At 40.8% G+C, this 17,626-nt stretch overlaps 1 protein-coding gene across 1 annotated transcript; it reads right to left on the reverse strand.

Moving 5' to 3' along the window:
- Positions 1–1,796: 1,796 nt before the first annotated feature.
- Positions 1,797–17,458, reverse strand: LIX1L (limb and CNS expressed 1 like). Its single transcript, XM_072644645.1, has 6 exons — positions 17,021–17,458; positions 10,028–10,191; positions 7,418–7,558; positions 5,103–5,198; positions 4,456–4,533; positions 1,797–4,121 (listed from the first exon to the last, which is right to left on the reverse strand). The coding sequence occupies exons 1-6, from the start codon at positions 17,313–17,315 to the stop codon at positions 3,879–3,881; spliced, it is 1,017 nt and encodes a 338-aa protein (XP_072500746.1). The 5' UTR covers positions 17,316–17,458; the 3' UTR covers positions 1,797–3,878.
- Positions 17,459–17,626: the final 168 nt, after the last annotated feature.

Below are 17,626 nucleotides of genomic sequence, written 5' to 3' on the forward strand. Positions count from 1 at the left end.
TTCAAAAATCTTGTCATTTTAACTGTGCAATAGCTCTTACAAACACCCCTGCCCCTCAATTCCTACAACTTCTCTCATTTGGGCCCTCATCTTGCCCCATCTAGACTACTGTAATAGCTCCTAACTGTTCTTGTCTCCAGCCTATTCAGCTCTCTAGTCTAACCTTCACATAACTGCCAGAGTTTCTAGTGCACTGTTATCATGGCTCTAATAAAAAAAATCTTCAATGTCCTTTCATTGCCTACTGAGTAAATGTAAAACTGCTAATCCTGGCATTTGCCTTTCCACAATTTGGTTCCAACACACCTTTCTACTCTTGTACTATTCCTCTCAGAAGACTTTGTGTACTAAAATAGAGCAGTCTTCATCAACTTTTCATATAGTGTCCTCCATCCCTGGAATGGCCTTTGCTCTGCTCATCTTTATACACTGAAGTCTCTTCTTTAATGTCCAACTCAAATGCTATTTCCTCTATCAATTCTTCCCCCTCCTATGATGTAAATCCTGATTAGCATTTTGCCTGAACCTTTATATTTCTCTCATTCTCTCTAGTCATAGAGGTTCTTATCTTTCTCCTAATTAGACTGTAAGCTCCCAGAGAGTAGCATGTCATCTTTGTATCTCCAGTGTCAGGATGATGGCACTCAATACATATTTTAAATTAATTAACTCAATTGTAATACAGAGGTAGAAAAGGGTTATGTATGGGCTCAATCTCAGTAACATAAAAGGAATAAAGTACTAAACTAGTCAATATTTATTAGACAATATTGAGCATCTACTACAACACTGACCTTTTCCCTTTGAGAAGCTAGCCTGCTTTTAGATTGCTAAAATCTGATTAGCTGGGACAGAAAAAACAGTTTCTTCCACCAGGGATTAGAAGGTGAAAGACAGATAAATTAGTTAATACCCTAAAGTTAAAGGTACTTTTTCTTTCTGTTAGTCCCAAGAGTCACAGAATTTTAGAGTAAGAAGGAATCTTAGGGATTGTCTATGTCTAATACTGATGTTTTACAATGAATAAAATACTGAGGCTTAAAAAAGTTAGTTACTTCTCCAAGATTACACATTTATGAAAACACTGATCTAATCATATCTTCCCTTCCTTTTACCTAATTTCCCTACTCTGCCAAAAAACCCTTCAATAACTCTTTGTTCCTTATTAAATAAAATTCAGACTCCTTAATTTGGCAATTAACAGTGTTAATGAATTGACTGCACTCTTTTTTTTTTAGTCCTACCTCCCACTATTCCACTTCAAATGTCCTATGTTACACCAAATGGACTACTACATTTTTTGTTTGCCAAAGATACTAATAAAGATTTGAAGCATCACTATATTACTTAAAATTCCGTAAGATAATTTCCTGTGTAAAACAACCCTAAGGATTAAAGATTCACTTAAGATTGTCCCCAAAGGGTAGGAGGGAAATATGGAGTCCCTTCTATTTCATCAATGAAACATTATCATTCTCCAACCTACACCTACAAGAAAAAATAATTGAAAAATATCTTTTCAGCATATCTAGGGAGGATAGTAGGTTACTTGGAAAGACTACTTGGTGGGGGCTATGAGTGTGGAACAATTACATATAATGTCAGACTTGGTTGATGTGTTAGTTTTGCCAAACTTTTTTTTCTCTTATTATTTGTTATAAGGGATGCATGTCTGTCTGGAATGGGGAAGGATATAGTTAGAAATGTAAGTGATGAAAAAAACAGAAGTTATCAGTAAACCTTTTTATAAGATATGTTAAGCTCCTCTTAGATAGTTTCAAGAAAGACTCAATCTGTCTGGCTACAGAAAATTGATTTTTAATTGTATAAAAAGTGTGCATACAAAATACATAGAAAGTAGTAAAAGTTATGACACATAACACTGAAGATGGGCAGTATGAACACTGTCTCAACTTCACTGGGATCTAACTAGTAGTAAATGAGACACAGACCACCAGTTTGTGGCAGATCCGGGGACCAGCTCCCTATTCTTTCCCAGGGAGAGAGGAACAAGAAGAAGGGACCCAGATGATGGGACAAGTCACACCTCTGACCTAATCTGGAGCAGGAGCCCTTTACATCTATCTGTATTTGGGGGGAGAGGGGAATAGGACCTCAAAAGTGAGGGAGAGCCCATTCTAGATGCCAGTGAAGTTGTGACTATCACCTGTACCTCTGAGCCCATTGTAGTGGTTACCTAGACAGTTCCCAAATAAAAAGAGATGCTCATCCCACCTGAAGGAGAAAGTTGGGCCACATTGCCTAAATTTCCTAAAAGTGAAGATTATAACTGAGCAAAGATTAAGTGAGTATCAACTAATCACAGAAAATAGCTGCAAAACAAGATGATTCCCCAAGCCCAATTTAGAAAGTGCATTCAAAGTAATATACATTAGTGTAAAGGAGGTTGTAGAAGCAAATCAGAAATATATTTTAGAGAAACCTCCAGGCCACAAGGATAATTCTTTAGTGCTATTTCAGAAAATCCCTCCTACACTTCCTCAAGGGAGAATGAGGTAGGGGAACTCACTCCCTAATGAAAAGAAACAAAATTAGAATTTCAGAGACAGGCAGTTGGTCCTGGATCTCTTCCCCAAACATTTCAGAAAGGAAATCCCATGAGGTAAGTGTCCAGTTTACTGAACAACTCATTCAAGGAAGAGAAAGAAATCTGAGTTCTGGTAAGAGGCAATGTGATGGAGACAGGCGATAGCCTTGGACTTCAGACATGGGTTCCAATTCCAGCTCCAACTTTGAGCCTCAGTTTCTTCATTAAAAAAAAATGGGGATAATACTGCTTATACTACCTACCTTAAAGAGTTTTAAGGAAAATGCTTTATCAACTTTAAAGCATCATATAAATGTGTGCAACTACTACTACTACTACTATAATAACTGATCAGTAGGTAAGACAGCAGCTATTTAGGGGGAGAAAGAAAGTCCTCAACAGGTAAAAACATATCCTTTCTACAGAGCAATATGATGGGAGGAATAGATAGCATAAGTATATTTTTCATTCAACATACAAGTTGTATTGTCTTCAGGGAGCAAACAGGCCCTAAGCCAAGATTGGTTGTAAATCAAAAGGGAAGGGGAGGGAGAGGAAGAGAAACAGAAATTTCAGAACCTACCACCCAATTCTGTAGTGAACTATGTCAAGAAATCTGGATTGTTAGAATAGTACAGACACATCCTGGTAACATCTTGGATTGGTGAAGACCCCCAAGTTATACTTAGGATCATTCTTCATCTTCCTTGGCCTTTTTTCCCACCAGCTTCTCAGGGGTCAACTAAGTGTAAGATGTTCAGCATCCCTGTCCTGAGTTGGAATGTGAGGGGACCTTAGAATAAAGTGCCAAGGCAGGATGTGACCGGAATGACTCGGTCTTGAAGAGGTCCTAGTCAAAGCAATCCAAAACCTGAAGCTTCATACTCTTATGTACCTGTTTAATTCAAAGGGGAAGTAAGAAATGGAACTGGAATAAGAGGACAGGGAGCTTGCTCTTACTCAAAATGGCTAGGTTTTTCAAAGAAGTCTCCGTACCAAACAAGCCAACCAGAAGCTCCAGAAACACTTTGTGCTCTTATAGAACTTCTTTTCAGTAAACTTGAGAACTTGGTAGTATGAGAGTCCGTAGATGTCCATAGGCAGCCCCTAGATGCCTTCGTGTAGAGTGGGGAATATGTTTCAAATGAAACAATTGCAGAAAAGATCAGGAAAGAAGAAAATGGTTTTCCTAGACAGATAGGAAACCAGACCTAGATTTAGTGTTTTTTAAAGTAGAGAAAATGAGTAAGTCTGTACAGAAATCTTTCCAAGTCTTAGAAAACAGATGTGCAAACAGAGGCTTGGAGAGGTGTGGTAGGGACGGAAGTATCTAGCAATTAGAAGAGTGCATGGTGCCCAGCTGCCCGGCGGCCAGCATGAGAATGTCTTTCTTCTCCTTGTGGAAGCGCAGCTCTTTGCCAGCCAGCCGGGCCTCATCCAGTTCCCTCTCAGTGGATGCCAGCTCTCTGGAAAGTGCTCCTGGTACACCCTGCTCCCGGCTTACCCAGTCCAGTGCCATCTGGTGGCGAATATCATCATCCAGGGCTCTGTGTGAGTAGTGAGCCAGCACCTCCTGGTGGAAAGGGGAATGGGAAGGTCATTTGATCAAGATAGAAGTTCATGACACCTTGGTTCAACTAGAATTTAGGAGTGTTTTTGTCAAGGGATTAGAAGAGACTTGAAATTTTAAATGGACCACAGGGAGAGCTCCCCAGTGGGGGAAGCTGGGGAGAAAAAAATCCACAGTCAAGAATGAAGAAGGGGAGGTTAAGGGAATAAGCAAAAAAAAAAACCAGTATAAGCTTTGACATTCCCAGCCTGGCAAAGAAAGACCTGCTCAGCTTCAGATCTAACACAACAAATCATCTTAATAATAGAGCTGCTATTTTCTTGTGATCTCTCCTTACCTGTCGAGAACACTGCCTCTCCCTCATGGCCTTCAGGCTACCATTCCAATGCAATAGTTGGAAAACTGTCATCAGCTCCTGAGGAAAAGAATGGGGCACAGTAGGGAAAAGCACTGGCTACAGTTTTTGAAATCCCTGGGAACACAGAGCCTAAAATCAAAGACATTTTTAAGATTGAATGTAGTTTCAACCCTCTTTAAGACCTAATCAAACTGTCATTAAGAAAGAACAACTTGTTTAGGTATAACAATTTTCATGTACGGATAGTTTTAAAAGGGAAAAATAAAATCAACTTAAAAGTTTGCTTGATGGAGAAGTATTGGAAGAGGCCAAGGTGACCCATCCTTAGGATAGAACTGTGATCTAACCCTGTATGGAAGAGAAAACAGGACTACAAAAAGAATTTTCCCAGAGACCATCATCTATAAGTATTCATGGCATGGGGAACTGGGGATGGGATAATAAGGGTAATCTAGCTCTGAGTTAGAAGTGCTATGCCTTCTGCGAAGCAGAAAAGAAACCAGAGGAGCAAGGAACCTCTACTGAAGAAAAGGAGAGTAGAATAGTTAGATAAACAGACCCCTTCAAATTATGGACCAGAAATATTCCAGCTACAGAAAAAGAGCGTATCTGACGAAGATAAATACCTGGAATTCCAGCATAGACTTGCCCTTGTTGGACTCCAGCATGAAGCGGAAGGCACCAATCCCTGTGTTGGGGTTGTCGGCCTCTTCCCTGTTGCCCTGATGAAAGAGATATACAAAAGAAGTTTGAGTTTCTGACTTACAACAGTTCTAGATAGAATATTTTGCTAAAGGGCTCAAACCTGTGTCTGATTTTGATCAGAGATAAGTAAGCAAGGGCTTTTATTTTTTTTTAAACAACTACTGATTAAGCATGTACTATGTGCCAGGTACTGTGCTAATTACTTTACAAATACTCTTATTTGATGCTCACAACAACTCTGGGAGGTAGGCGATATTATCATCCCCATTTTACAGATGGGGAAACTGAGACTGAGGAAGGTTAAATGGGTTGCCCAGGATCAAATAGTTAGTGAGAAAGTTGGATTTGAATTCAAGTCTTCCTGACTCTGGGCCTGATGCTCTATCCTCTGGTGCCACCTAACCACCTCTGCCCCATAGGTTTAGTTCTCTCTATTCAAGGGGGAAAATACAAATTCAGAGATACAGGGTTAGGCTACCCCAAATGGTGACAGCTCCTGACCAGTGGTCTAAGAGGCTGCTAGCTCTTGATAGAGCAACAGCTAGGACCTGAGCTCTGGAAGCCATCTACAGAGGACTGATATCAAGGGAATTTGCCTGGTACACTTTGTGGAGGTTGCCTGAATTGGCTGACATGGAAATAAGACTCACACATAGGTGTCTTAACTTTCAGTCTCCCATGATCTCTTCTTTTTTGGAGTTGGGGCCAGCTAAAGGCTCAAGGCTAGATGAGGAGCAATTGAGACACACTGTTCTATGAACTAAGAGAATAATGATCCTGCTAGTGTTCAGTTTCTGAAAACAGCAAGGTTAGCAAAATCCTAGAAACATGGGAGAGTTTAAGTCCTTTTCATGGTCTTTAAAGTGGCAGGGATAAACACTACCATTTTTTCCCACTAATTCCTTTCTACCTCTTCTAAGTAAGTGAAAGATCTCCTCCAGTATACCTCAACTTTTTTTCTCTTCATATTCAGATTAAAAAGTAGCTGGAGAGGGTAAAGGAATGGGTTATGAGTGGTTTGGTTAGGACTTATGGGTGAGAAGAGGCAACCATTCCCATTACTTTCCCTCCACCAATAGAGTCAGCCTACAATGTACCTCAGCCTTTATCAAAGTACCTGTTGAAGTGTCATCAGTAGTCAAATTATGCATTTTTTTTTAACCTGCAGGAGATTTTTAAGTTCCTCAAGTTCACTGGCTTGACAGATGGAAAGAGAAGCACATAGAGTGACTTATCAGGGTCATACAGTTTGTACCTGTGGCAGAACTAGCACCAAAGAGGAACATTATACTGGCATCTGGAGCTAATAGCAAGACTGTAAATTTCAGGTTTGCCTCTGGATTAAAAACAAATGGGAACTGTAGTCTGAAGAGTGTAGTTGCTGACAGATAGTAATCTATCCAATTAGTAGTTTCTTAGTTATTTGTGCTTACTGAAGGGAGTGGTAGGGATGAATAAACCCAAAGAAATATCATCTTAGACCCAAGATTTCCTTATATAATTTATTTTCAGTGGGCTTTCTAATTATTTTTGCATTCCCTAAGTACACTGGGATGAGGGAAAGAGTGCCATACTAGGTCCACAGGGGAAAATATCCTGAGATTAAAAATGTGCCACAACTGATCCTCAATATGGATAACAGCCATTACTATAATCAATTTAGTGAATTTTTTTCGCCTTTATTACAACAGGGACAGGGGACAGAAATACAGATGTGCAGCTACTCAATTTGGCGGGGTGAAGATGGGATTTGTTATAGGATAAGAGACAGCAGTATCTGTGGCAGAGATCTCTCTTGGACCAAAAAAAGCTTATCTGAAGGATGGATCATGTTCCTTTTAAAGGATAAAAATGGATTTTTACCCCACCCCCTAAAAAAGTTCAGTCAATGTAGGGTCACATAAAAGGATTCCTTGCTGGAGTTGGTGGCAAATTAAACAGGAAAGATGGAAAGATGAGAGGGAGCAGGTATATACAGAAGAGAAGGCAGTGTAGCAAACAAAAATTAGACACATTTTTATTTTGGAATTTCATGATTTGCTAGCAAACTTCAGGGGTTCCAGATGTCAGACAATCAAAATAAAAAAGCACACATATACGCAGAGCAAAAAACAAACAAACAAACAAAAGTCCAGACATGGATAATGAAAAACAGGCGCAGGCAGGAAAAGAAAAAGTTTCTTGACTCTCCCACACCCCAGCCCCAGTCTCTCTCACTCCAGTTCCAAGTGCTTACATTGAAAGATGCCAGGGCCTCTGAGACACTCTTTTCAATGAAGTCATCTGTGATTCTTCGGGAAGGATGCTCGTTAAACACAGAGTTCATTAGTGCAATCTTTGCAGCACTCCGACGGGCCTCAGCCTTGGTTGGGCAAAACTGGGCAAGAAAAGAGACAGAAGGGAAGGGAATTCGTGTGTGTGTGTGTGTGTGTGTGTGTGTGTGTGTGTGTGTGTGTATCCATGAGTATGTATGGGAATGGGAAAAACAGAGTGAGAGGAAAAAGAAAAGAAAGCAAATGGAAATTAGTTGTGCTCAATACACTCAAATTTTCCTTGCAAAATAGCTCTGGAGCTTGGAACCATACACAATTTTGCTTCAACATCCTGAAGTTATTAAGAAGGAGCTGGAGACTGCTATAATCCACACTGTACTGAATGCAAAATAAAGGAGGCAGCTGAAGTCAGCATATAATCACTGCACATGAAAAATGCCCCTGTTCAAACTGTCAAGAGAATTAATTACTCGAAAGCCAAACTCTGGCCAGCCTGTTAGGAATCTGTCTTGTTCCCTGGCTCTGAGGATGGAGATGGGGGTTGGGAGCTGGAGGATGTTTTCCCCCTTCTTTTTTTGGACCTATCCAAAGAATTGAAGATAAGAATAAAATCCCTCCTTAGGCTAAGGCTATTATGGCAGGATTCACCTCCTTTAGCCCATATCACTGTGGGAAGCCCAAGGCTAGGTAGGGATTTCCAAACTATAGTCCAAGATTAAACTGAGATGAGGCAGAGAGAAAAGAAGTGTGTGTGTGTGTGTGTGTGTGTGTGCGTGTGCGTACGTCCGAGTGTGTGCTCTACCCACACAACACAAGAACCACATCCAGTCTGAATTTTAAAATCCAAATAAAACCCTGTACATTGTACATGGCCCCTCTAATTCAGCTCTCAAAACTGATCACAATGACTATTTCAATGTCAGTTTAAAGAATCCAAATGCCATTAAAATATAAAGCTTAAGGTTAAGGCAAAAGAAAAGACAGGGAAGGAAAGGAAGAAGGCAAATGGCGTGCTTAGACATAGCCTGTATCAGGTTTGCATCAACATTAGGATATTTTCCACTTCTCTAAAGCTTCTCTTAAATTGACAGTGCTGAGGTCAGGGATATCGTTCTACTCTGCTGACACTGCTCTCTTTCTTATTCTCATAGATCTGCCTCCTTTACTACTCATTCACTAGCTTGAAGTCTGCTTCACACAGGTAAGCTTGTCCACCAGTCTACAGCAGAACATGGAAAAGACTCTCAGAAACACGTGACTAGTGAGGAAGCCACATTAGATTGTATTTATCAAAATGAAGGCATAAGAGGCACAACTCAGCGGAGAGGCTGGGGAAGATAATCCCACCCTGCTCCTGAAGAGGCCTTCTACTCAGGCTGGATGTCATTATAAAATGTTCAACTCTTCATCAAACAATGTGAGGAAGTTTGGGTGGGGAAAAGTAATACTTTGTTTTCTAAAAAAGAATGTATAAAAGTTGTCTGCCACTGTATATGTATATGTGTGTGTGTGTGTGTGTGTGTGTGTGTGTGTATTTACTTCTCTGAAATCATTAAGGACTCTGAAGGGAAAAAAAGTACATTTAATAATCTAATATGAACTTACCTTGGTTGTTTATATTTGAAGCTGAAATTAAGCTTGTAATGGGGTTATACAAATTGCAAAACTGAACAAAGATGCCTGTTTTCTCACCCAAACTCCTAATCTACCACAAAGGGTCTGCTCTGAAAAGGATAAGCAAGAGAATCTTAGAAAATCACTCCATCAGCAATATTTTCCTATTTTAAGCTTTATCCAAATGCCATAGCATATGAATAAATGAAATTTTGAAAAATCATGTATTATGTGCTTGCTATGTGCCATGCACTTTGTAAACTGGGGGGAAGGAGGGGTTCACTACCTTCCCCACATAGTAATCACTGTGCTCATTTAATATTTTTTCCTAGAACTATGGAATTTTAGAATTGGCTGTAATCTAGTATAACCCCCTCTTTTTGTTCCAGAGACAGTGATTTACCTAAAGTCACAGGGCTAGTAAATGATCAAGCCAGGTCTCATAATTCTTAGAATAGTGTTTTTTCCATCATACCTCACTGCCTTCCTTTCATCCCTCAGGGTCCTCAACAGAGCCAAATTTAGCTGACTTACTTTCTTCAGCAGCTGCACAGTAAGACCAGGCCAAGAAATGAAGAAAAAGCCTACAGTTCTCCAGAAGTTGAGAAGGCAATAGGCTTGGATTTGTGCTAGATGACTGACAAAAGAAAGTAAGTGACAAACTAGCCACGAGAGTCCAGGTTCAGGTTTGGGAATTTCATCTCATTCAGACACAAGGAAAGTTTAGAGCCTCAGAAAATCCAGGCAAAGCTTAGCATGCCCCTCAGATTATTTAGTGGTAAAAATAAGAACAAAAACCCCTCAAATAATTGCCGTAATAACTATTGATATTAATCCCCAAATGTGTGTTTTTAGGCAGGAATTTAAGACTGCTTTCAAGTAGCTGAAGGATAGCAGGAGAGAGAGATGGAAGTACCTGAGCTTTCATTTTGGCTACTGCTGAATCTGCAAGCTCTTACCTGGAAACTACCAAAGCAACTTCCTCCAGGTAGGGTGACATAACAGACATATGGAGGACTGTTGGAGGGCACCATCTCATAAACTACTAGAGCCCCATTCTTCAGGTCAGCTCCACGGGACTGCTTCATCTGCCAAAATTCCTGCAGTGCCTCCACCACATTCACTGGGGAAAAAGAAGAAGCCAGCTTCAAGAACATCTCCAAACCTTGAACATGTGCATGATTCTACTCCTTACTTTACCACCCCACTTAATTAGCTTAACCTGGCACACCTAACTGATGGCAAAGTCCATGCTTGCCACTGGCATCTCCATAATGTCATCCCAAGAAATCTAGGGAATAGCCACCATATCCCTTTGTGCTTGGCCACAACGTATGGCAACCTAAATTCAACAGATCACATGCTAGGCAAGGCTTCAAAGGTAGTCAGTCCCTGCTATTCCAAACCTATTTAGTAGAATAGAAAGAATGCATTATCCCACAAATAGACCACTGACTCTGGGGGGAAATCTGAACCCTGTTTGGTGGTACTCATCATGATTCTGGAGAGCGGTTTGGTAACCTAATTGGACTCTTCCTTCACTCTGACTGCCATCAATGTTTATATTACATGAATAAACATTTCTCAAGAGCCTAGGATTTTAGAAGTGGAAGACACCTCAGAGATCTAGCAGATCAGTCAACCAACGCGCATTTATTAAATATCAAACTCTTTGATATTTACTTTGATATTTACTCTTACTTTGGAGATGAAGAACCAGAAGGTCAAAAAGATTGAATACCTTGCCTAATGTCAGTAAAGAGCAGAGCCAGAATCCAAAACAAAGTCCTTGGTTTCCAAACTCTCCACACTGACATTTCCACTATACTATTCTATCTTCTAATTCTTTCTCTAGATGTTTGTGAATGCATGGCAGAATTGTATTCCCGAGTCAATCCTGCAGGCACTTAACTCCCTTGCTAAAGTACGTTTGCTAAAGCTCCCTTGTTACCTAATTTACTTCCTCCTCTACTTACAGATATTTCCTTACTTCTACTCCCTCCATTTTATTTCAGATGATGACCTGAAGACTTAGAATACATAGTCTCATATTTTAAAAGCTGTGCAAGTCCTGAACATCACCCATTCCCTGATCCCTACTACAACATGCACATACAAATCCTATGGTCATAGACAGCCATGAACCACTTCGCAAGGATATATATTTTTAATCATAAACATATTTTAAAAGCATTTTGGTTTAAAACTTGTTTCACAAACAAGTTAAAAAGCTTTGGTTTTAATTATAAATATGACATAGAAGTTTTGCTCACTTACACTTTCACAGCAACAATCTTCAAGAGTAAGTTAGAGGTCATAAAACAACACAAACTTTCAACTGTATATTGTCTTGATTTTGATCCCTGGTACTTCTCATTCTTACATTAGGGAACCTTGCAGGGGGCGGGGAGAGGGGAAGGATTTGCTCATTTACCCGCCCCAGTTCCTGGCCATCAGATCTTTCATTCTGTCTCTTTCCCACCCTTAGTATTAGGAAGGGCTCTTCTAAGGTCACTCCGAAACCGCTTAGCCATCATTGTTCTTTCCTTCTGGTCTTTTCAGCCCCAGTTCCCTCTTTGAGAAGACCTGCACAATAGGCTGGGTGGCAGCTCTCCTGACAAGCAAACAACAGGGAGAAAGGGAAGAGGAAGGGGCTATGGTGAGAACACAGTAAGAAAGATGGTCCCATTAAAAAGTTCACATCCATGCTCAACTTCTCTCTATATCCCTCTTGGCACAAAACTCACATCTACCCTACAAATACAGCTTTGTCTCTCTCGCCTGTAACAACTACTTGCTAACTTCTGCTTTTGGAGAAATCACTCAAAGCTGAGGGAAAGAGAAAGGCTTATTTAGGGATAGCTAATAAATGCTGACAAAATGCTAATAGGAAGGGTCAGTAATATTGCTTTTTATTTTTAAATGCAACAGGGTTGAAAGAATAGAATAATTATTAAAAAGGCACACACTTCTAGCTATCAACAACTAAACTATTATAAGTCAGTGATGGGCATTTGAAATAAGAGAAATAAGAACAACAGGACCAAGAATAAAAGGACAGACAGTCATCAAAAATTATTTGTTAAACAAATAATTACATAAGACACACTGATGAACAAAGAGAAATACACCAGTAGAGTTTTTGTCCTTTAGAAGATAGACATTACTAATACAGAAAGACATGTGTAAGGTTTACATGTATGAATATAATATAGTAAAAAATGAAAAAGACAGTAAAATATATGTATTAAGTAAAGGTATATAAATGGGGGGGCTAGAATGGGTGAGTACATAATGTAACTGGGGAAAAGTGAAAGAAAGCAGTGATGGGAGTACCCTAGCTGTTGCTGCTGTTCATCCTTCATTTTCAAAAAGTGCCAATGACAGAATGGGGTGATTCAGGTTTAAGTGAGACAGAGTTGCATAGTCATCAGCCTCATTCTTCCAGAGTCATCAAAGTCCAGCGGTAAAAGAGAAGTCAAGACTGGCACTAAGAGACTGGGAGGAGAAGAGGAAGTTGAGGCAAATCAAGTCCCATTACAGGTTGCAGAAAAGTTTCAAGGAGGGTGAGTGGGACCCTATTTCTTAATTCACCTTTTGGGGTAAAGATCTTATTTACTTAACATAATGAAGAGGCAAAGAAAACTCCAACTCTAGGGTCTTTCTATCATTTGATGCCACTTAAAAGGGAAAGAGGATCTCATCTCTGTAAAAGCCTCTCTCCTCGACCTACAAAGGCCACTTTTCAAGCTTGAGCATGGTACCATATGGCAAGGTTTTAGATAGGAGTCATAAAACACATTAGACTACTGGAAACATTGACAAGAGCTTTAATACAAACATAAAGATTTACTTGCATTACATGAATTTAAGTTAATAATATTTCCTAGTGAACAAAGGAATAACAATTCACTCCGTAACAAATGGCAGGGACAATTTAGAGAGGCTCTTAAGAAGGGAAATACTGTAAAGAAACTGACTTTGGGGGAGGCTGACATAGAGCTCCATAGAAAACTAATCCAGAATGCAATTCCTAAAGTATGAAAACTCCTGGATCAGCAAGTTTAATTCCATAGTATTTAATAAACCAAGATTCTGGCTGTAATTCAGACAAGAAATAAAAACTGTATTAAAAAGAGGAAGATGGAGAAGAGGACAAAGAAATTTATGTTGGTTTAGGTATTTTTAGATAAGGATGATGGGATATTTTGCATGCTAATTATGCAAAAGCTTCAAGCAGATTAGTAGTACCATAATCTCAAGGGAGAAGAATCAGAGGAGGGAACTATGCAAAGTTGTATAGCAAAGTAAGGAACTTGGAAAATAAACTCCCATCTATCCAATTATATTGATTTTGAAGATTCAGCCAAACAAGAACATAAAAGGATTAGAGAACAAGGGAGAATACTAAAATTCTGTTTAATCCCCTATCTTGTGCAGATCTCACTCCTAATAGTGTGAGATGTAGGGGAGAAGACAAGGTAGACAGGAAGGCTTAATGAGGGATTCAGGACACAAAGGAAAAATGACTGAAAAGTATTTAATTTAAGTACTGAAGTCAAAGATAGATAATGTTATAAGGTAACATCTCCTGAAAGAGATGAAAGATTAGGAACAAAGGAAGGAACCGAGGTGAAGAATGGGAAAAGCCAAGCAAAGAAAGAATGGTGAAGAAATATGAGCAAATTATGTTCCAGGGACAACTATTCCAGGATCAATCATACCAGTTACTAAAGGCCAAACAACCAGTCATTGCAAACATGGGTACAAAGCCATTGGCAGCTTCACCTATAAAACTGAGGAAGAGTATTTCCATGTGGTCTGAAATGACTCCCTGCTTAAAAAAAAGTAGATTCTTCTTGCTTGAGATTAAACTACCTGCCAAATTCTACTAGACAGATATTTGCTGGATACCCAGCTAGAACCAGTTTGGGAATCCAATCAGAAAGTTTTAAGATTAGGGACAGGATGGTGAGATGGTAAGGAAGGGGAGATAATAAGTGCAAGAGGAACTGTAAGAAGTTCTGGAACAGAAAACTGCACAATTTGAGGTCTGACTGATAATCTATCATTAGCCTCCTTTGATTCTTCCTGCCTGCCCTTTTTCGCATGTTAAAATTCATGCTTATTTTTTCCAATTAACAAACATTTATTTTCTCTACTTCCTACCTCCTACCTACCTCCCCCTCAGGGGAAAAAAAAAAGAAAAACAAAACCCTTGTAACGACAAAAAACAGAAAAACAAACTGATATATTGTCTTCATTGGAAAATGTGTCTCTTTCTATACCACGAGTCTATTATCACTGCTGGGAAATAGGTAGCATTGTTTAGCATCTAAACTCTTGAATTATGCTTGTTTCTTGCATTGATCTGAGCTCTTAAGTCTTTCAAAGTTGTTCACTTTAAAAATGCTGTTATAATTTAAATTTTTCTCCTGGTTCTGCTCACTTCACTTGCATGAGTTCATATAAATCTTCACAGATTTCTCTGAAACTGTCTCCATTTCTTATATAACAACTGGATTCCATTACATTCATAAACCATAATTTGTTCATTTTCCGATTAAGGAGAACTTTAGTTTTCAGGCAGCTAGGTGGCTCAGTGGATTGAGGGCTAGACCTGGAATCAGGAAAACTCATCTTCTTAAATTCACATCTAGCCGCAGACACTTACTAGTTGTGTGATGTCATTTAATCCTGTTTGCCTCAATTTCTTCATCTGTAAAATTATAGGGAGAAGGAAATGACAAACCACTCCAGTATTGCTGCCAAGAAAACCCCAAACAGGGTCATGAAGAGTCGAATACGACTGAACACAAACCTTGGTTTTCAGTTCTTTGCCACCACAAAAAAGAGCTACTATCAATATTTTTGTACCTGTAGATCTTTTTCCTCTGTTTAAAAAAAAATCATTTTATCAGGTTTTTTGTCATTTAGTAGTTGTACTACCCTCATATTCTTTTTAGGAACACTAGAAAATTAATACAAAGGTCAAAGATTAGAGCTCAACTAGGAGCCCTTGGAGATCTATCATAGGATAGATTACATTTTTCAACAACAATGTGGAAATCTTGGAGAGTTTTCAGGTTTGGAAACTTGTGGAAAATTATTCTCGATCATTAATGTTCTTCCTTCTATTCACTCCTTAACCCTCTGCAACTTGGTTTCTAACCTCATTATCCCACTAAAATTGCTCTTTCAAATTTACCAATCAACTCTTAATTGCCAAAACTGAGAGTCTTTTTTTAGTTTCTGCTGTATTTGAAACTATTGACTTCCTTTTCTTCTCTGGGCTTTTGTGACACTGCTCTCTCTTGGTTCTCTCCTATCTGACTGATCTTCTTCAGTCTCCTCTGCTAGTTCATCATTCATAACATGCCCTGTAACTGTGGGTGTTCCCTAAGGCTCAGTCCTAGCCCCACTATTCACTCTCTATACTCTCTAGGTTAACTGATCAGCTCATTCAGCTTCATTATCATTTCTATACCCATAACACAAATATATATATATATATATATATATATATATATATATATATATATATATATATATAACTGTCCCAGTCTTTCTTCTGAGGTTCACTCCCTATTTTATTGAAAGAACCTCGCTCTTCCAATCTCTTGGATTCCTCACTCTCCTTAATCCTACATATCCAATTAGTTATCAGATCTTGACATTTCTACTTCTACATCTCTCACATTTGACTTTTTTTTTTCTATTTCTATTTCTATTCTATTATTGGCTTGGAGTTGCTAAATGCCTTACCCAACCAAGATCAAATAGCTAATTAATGTTAAAGCCAGGGCTTTAATTCGTGTCCTAGATCAGCCATCTTTCTATAACACCACAGAGCATTTATGTTTGCTGAATGAATGAAGCAAAATCTGCTGGCTATTTCTTTAACAGGTGGGAGTATACCTCCCCCTAAGATGAAATGGTCAGTAACCTATAAAGGTGTATATCAAGAAAAAACAAGAGGTAATGGCAGTTTCATCAGTTTACAATCCTTGCTCAATCAATAAACTAAGCTGTATTAATTTCCACATTTCTGAACTAATAAAAATTAATTACTGGCTACATACAGAAAAAAGGGGATGAACCATGCTGGCCCTGAACAACTCTGCTGAGTTTTAATCTGAGGACTAAACTTTACACTGCTGTGCTTTATGAAAACCTAAGGAAAATGACACTTTTTTTTAAGGAATTACAAAATTACAGTTTAAACTAGCGAATTCTCTGGTCTCTTAAAAATAGTCTTTAAGACTGAGAAAGGCCTGGCATCATTTTCCACTATCTTTAAAAGAGAAAGTTAAAGAAACAGTCCCCTCCCCAGCAAAGAAAAAACGATCCCAATGTACAGAAGCAGCCTTCATATCTTCGTACCTGGGATCACTTTCCCACAAATCACTACAGGGTCTGGAAATGGAGCATCCATGCCCTTCAATGGGTATTTCCTAAATGCCCGTGACGTTGGGTACCTAATCCTCCTCCCTGGGGGTGTTGCCCAAGGCTCGGTCCTAGGCACACTCTTCTCCCCCCACTCTCTCGGGCCCAGTGGTCATTTCTATACGCATAAGTCTGTGTGGCCGGCCCGGCTCCTGCCCTGGCCTTTCCTCCGAGAGTCTGCGCTGTGGATGCAAAGACAAAAAGGAAACCAGCCCCTGCCCGCACGGAGCGTAGGATAAGCCCCATAGGCCTCGGAGGAGAAGCGCAGGTGCAAATGGGGATTGGGCAGGTCCCAACCTGGGGGCCTCAAGGGGCCAGGGAAACAGAGCGGACGGCGGGGAAGGCCTCGCCAGGTCTCCAGGTTCTCCGCCTGCAAGGCCACGAAGGTCAGGAACCCGAGTGGGTCTCGGGGCTAGACTGCTGCCTGGTCACAGCTTAGGGGCCACGACCCCTCCCTGGCTCCCGAGTGGGAGCGAGGGGAGACCCCGCCGGGCCCCCAAACTCACCTCGGCCGTAGCCCTGCGTGTGCTTGGCGAAGCTCCTCACCACGGCCTCCACGGCCTCGCGCAGCACGGCGGGGCTACCCGCGGCGCCGGGGGGCAGAGGGAGTCCCGCGGCCCCGGATAGCAGCAGAGGCGGCGGCGGGGGGGCCGGTGGCGGTGGCGCCGGCTGGGGGCCCCCCGGGGGGCTGGCGGCTGCGGCGGCAGCCCCGGTCACTCCGGGCCGCAGAGCTCGCAGAGTGCCCATCCCGCCGCCGCCGCCTACTCCGGGCTGCAGTCGCTGCGCCCGCATGGTCTCCATCCAGCCTGACTCCTGCAGGGTCCAGCAGCGGCCCAGAAAACTCCTTGGTCGTCGCCTCCGCGCCCCGGACCTAACGGTCTACGAGGTCGGAGACAGCTTGGGCCGCGCTCCTCGGGGCGGGGCCAGTCGTAAGGGCTCCACTGGCTGTCAGTCATGAAGAGGCGGGGACAAGCTGACTCCGTGCCAATCACAGTCAGGGGGCGGGAGGAAAAAAAAATCCTTCCTCCCTGCCACAGGCCTACTACCGCGGCGGGTGGAGCTATGAGGTAGCCATTTGAGGAGAAGAAAAGCGGAATCTCTCCAATAGAAAT

This window comes from Notamacropus eugenii, chromosome 2, assembly GCF_028372415.1.
Source record: "Notamacropus eugenii isolate mMacEug1 chromosome 2, mMacEug1.pri_v2, whole genome shotgun sequence".
NCBI lineage: Eukaryota > Metazoa > Chordata > Mammalia > Diprotodontia > Macropodidae > Notamacropus > Notamacropus eugenii.